This window comes from Marmota monax, unplaced genomic scaffold, assembly GCF_021218885.2.
Source record: "Marmota monax isolate L192 unplaced genomic scaffold, Marmota_monax_Labrador192_F-V1.1 WCK01_AAM20220418_F8-fsc00061, whole genome shotgun sequence".
NCBI classification, from domain to species: Eukaryota; Metazoa; Chordata; class Mammalia; order Rodentia; family Sciuridae; genus Marmota; species Marmota monax.
In genome coordinates this window covers 19551519-19554422 of record NW_026695230.1, presented here as the reverse complement: position 1 = coordinate 19554422, position 2904 = coordinate 19551519, and the positions used below count along the sequence as shown (strand labels likewise).

Genomic DNA, 2904 nt, shown 5'->3' with positions numbered 1-2904 from the left:
TCTCACTTAAACCTTCTCCTTTACCCCTTCCTACACCAAGAGGAAGGAGCTTATACTGATCTTCAACATTCTCTGTTGGATGTCTCTACCCCTTTTGTCAGGGTGGTACGATGTTGGCATTCTTTTAGGTCCTTCTCCAAAACCCATTTAGTGTTGAGGAGAAAACATGAGGCTATTGTGTGACCTGGCCTTGAAAAGTTCCCCTAAAAGTTCCTATGGTACTAGTTTTTTTTTTTTTTTTTTTAAAGAAATTTTACTTATAGGTGCTCATTCTACCTCATCCATCAGGAAGCAAACTTTCTCCGAGAAATCTGAAGTAGGTGAGGTGTGCGTAGGAAGGAGTGGCGGTGGTGGGTTTGGTCCCTGTGCTAGATGTTGAAACACAATCATCTCAGGAATCCAGCTTGGAAATACATGTCCCCATCTATATTAGTATTAAGAAAAACAAAACTGTACCAACCAACTACAATCCAGAAACATTATCCATGATTTATTATCCTAGATGATTGACCATTTTAGTTATTATTTTCTAGAAATCCTGGAGAAAGACAAAAAGATCAATTTACATATATTCATGTAAAGAATTTTATATACTGTGCAAAGAGAGGGCCATATGGCTCTCCAGAAGGTTCTGGGCCCCATTAAGACTGCCCATTTTACAATTCAAGTTTCAGTTCTTCTCAGACATTAAAAGAGCTCCAAAGGCCTGTGATCACAGGCCCTGAAAAGAGTCACAGACCTTCCTGCTCCAGTTAGATCCTTGGTGGTTGAGCTGTGTGGGAGCTACTGAGGCTTGCTTCCTGGTTCTGGTGGAGGTCCTGCCGCAGACCCTGCAGCAACTGGTTTAGGAGTGTAAGATTGCTGTCTCTGCGAGGCAAAGGCAGGGGTGGGAGGCAGTTCCCTTTATATTCTATCACTGCCATCTTGGCCCGATCCTGTTGACGGCTGTTTGGGATCCGCAGCATTCTTGTGTAGCCCCCATTCTGATCTTGGAACCGAGGGGCCAGTACTTGAAACAGCTTTGGAATCAAGTCCTTTTCCTAGAGAGAGTGAGTTTACCCAAAGACAGCAAAGTCAGGCATAACTGTAGAGACATTTAACTTTTCTACTATTCCTAAAGGTACTGGATAAATCTACGCACATAGATCTTCTCCACTCTCTGATCTAGTAAAGTCAGTTTTAAACCAGTTGTACAGATGCACGTATGCATGAAGTTCAGCTAACTTAAACACGGTTCTAAATTTAATTCACGTAACACTGTCCCATAAGTGACTGACTTAAACTTACACACACCCGGTCTTCCTTCTTGCAGTGATCCCTCCCCCACGGTGAGCAGAGTGAGAACTGGGCTGCCGACCAAGTGCACTCACCGTGAGCCAGAAGTCAGCCATGCGCATAGCTCGTTCGTTGGTGTCTCCCAGCTTTCCATAGTCGATGAGCTGTGAGGACAAAACATCATGCATCCAACCCGAGCAAGAAATGAGGGGCCCATCTTATTCTTCTCAAGCCGGACCTCGATCCATTTACTCCACTGACAAAGCAACTAATTGAAGCCGCTCTTAAATCCACAGCTCTCACCCATTTGAGGCGAGGAAGGACTGAGCTCGGCTCAGAGTACTAGGGGATCAGAGTTTGGGAAGGAATTGCCGGGAGTGGGGGTGGGATCCCACTCCCTTCCCAAACCCACTAGGACCTCTTCCCCTCGGGCCAGAACGCGCGGCGAACGGCGCTCCGTGCCTCACCTTCTCAGCGTAGCCCCTCATCTCGTCCACACGCGCCCATGACGCCTCGATTCGTTCGTGTCGCACTAGTCCCGTGAGCAAGTTCCGCAAAAGGTGGATGCGGGACTCTGGGCCGAGGCCCAGGCGGCGAAATACGCGGCCATGGGAGATAGCGGCCGATACAGACAGCCGCATTTTCACCCTTCTCCCCGCCCCTTGGAGGCCGGAACTGGTAACTCCCAAGGCGAAAGCAGGAGGAGGCAATTTCAGGCTACGCATGCGCTGTGGGTCGGAGCGTGGCGGACGTGTTTGCGCATGAGTATCAGCGCCTGCCTCGTTGGCAGTGTGAAGAGGGCGGAGAAGGAGAAGGGGTGGGAACCTTTTCCGGACCGGGTGAGCTGGGCGGGTTTCTGGCGCAGCTAGCGCTTCATAGAGGGCCAGGGAGCCAGCGCCCCCTAGCGAGGCTATTAGGCCATTGGGTCTCCAGAGCTGCGTCAGCCTCCTTGAGACGTTCCTAGCGATGCTGCTCAGCTCCCTGAGTATCTGCTGCGTTGGCGCCTGCGGGCTGCGGCCCGGGCGTCGTTTTTAAACACAATTTTCAGAAAATACACACATAATGAACATTTTTTTGTATTGACGTGGGTCAAAATCTCAGTTAAAGAAAAATAGACCTAAAAGGAAAAATAATGTATTAGTGCTTTTAAATGACGTCTTTTTTTTTTTTTTTTTTTTTAACAAAAAGCGGGAAGGTCATACTTTACATTTATGTGTTAAAGTAAAACAATAACAAAATAGGATATTTTTGAGACTTCTCGTTTGCACATTTACAATGATTGTCAAAATTGCCCCTTTTACGGATTGAATTATGTGTCCCCCCACTCCACCTCCATGTGTTAAGTTCTAACCTGCAGTTCCTCAGAATGTGACCTTAGTCGTTGCAGATAAAATCAGTTCAAATGAAGTCATGCTGGAATAGGGTGGGCATTTAATCCAAAATGATTAGTACTCTTATATAAAGAAATCTTCACTCAAGGTGAAGATGGCCAGGTAAGACAGACTTACAAGTGGCCTTGTGACCACAGAAGTGGAAATTATAATTATGCAGTTGCAACTCAATAAAGAAGTACCAAGCATTGCTGGGAAACAGCGGAAGCTAAGACAAAGACATAGAGCAGATTCTTCC

The 2904-nt window shown here is 46.9% G+C and overlaps 1 protein-coding gene across 1 annotated transcript; it reads right to left on the bottom strand.

Moving 5' to 3' along the window:
* Positions 1–464: 464 nt before the first annotated feature.
* Positions 465–1965, bottom strand: Mrpl17 (mitochondrial ribosomal protein L17). The gene is made up of 3 exons (XM_046438359.2): positions 1743–1965; positions 1371–1439; positions 465–1040 (listed from the first exon to the last, which is right to left on the bottom strand). Exons 1-3 carry the CDS (start codon positions 1914–1916, stop codon positions 753–755), a joined length of 531 nt encoding a protein of 176 aa, XP_046294315.1. The 5' UTR covers positions 1917–1965; the 3' UTR covers positions 465–752.
* Positions 1966–2904: the final 939 nt, after the last annotated feature.

Coding starts and splice junctions, on each gene's coding strand:
- Mrpl17 (XM_046438359.2), bottom strand. CDS start 1,916: ATGCGGCTGTCTGTATCGGCCGCTATCTCCCATGGCCGCGTATTTCGC. Junction 1,440..1,742: donor TGAGGGGCTACGCTGAGAAG/GTGAGGCACGGA, acceptor TTGTCCTCACAG/CTCATCGACTATGGAAAGCT. Junction 1,041..1,370: donor TGGCTGACTTCTGGCTCACG/GTGAGTGCACTT, acceptor CACTCTCTCTAG/GAAAAGGACTTGATTCCAAA.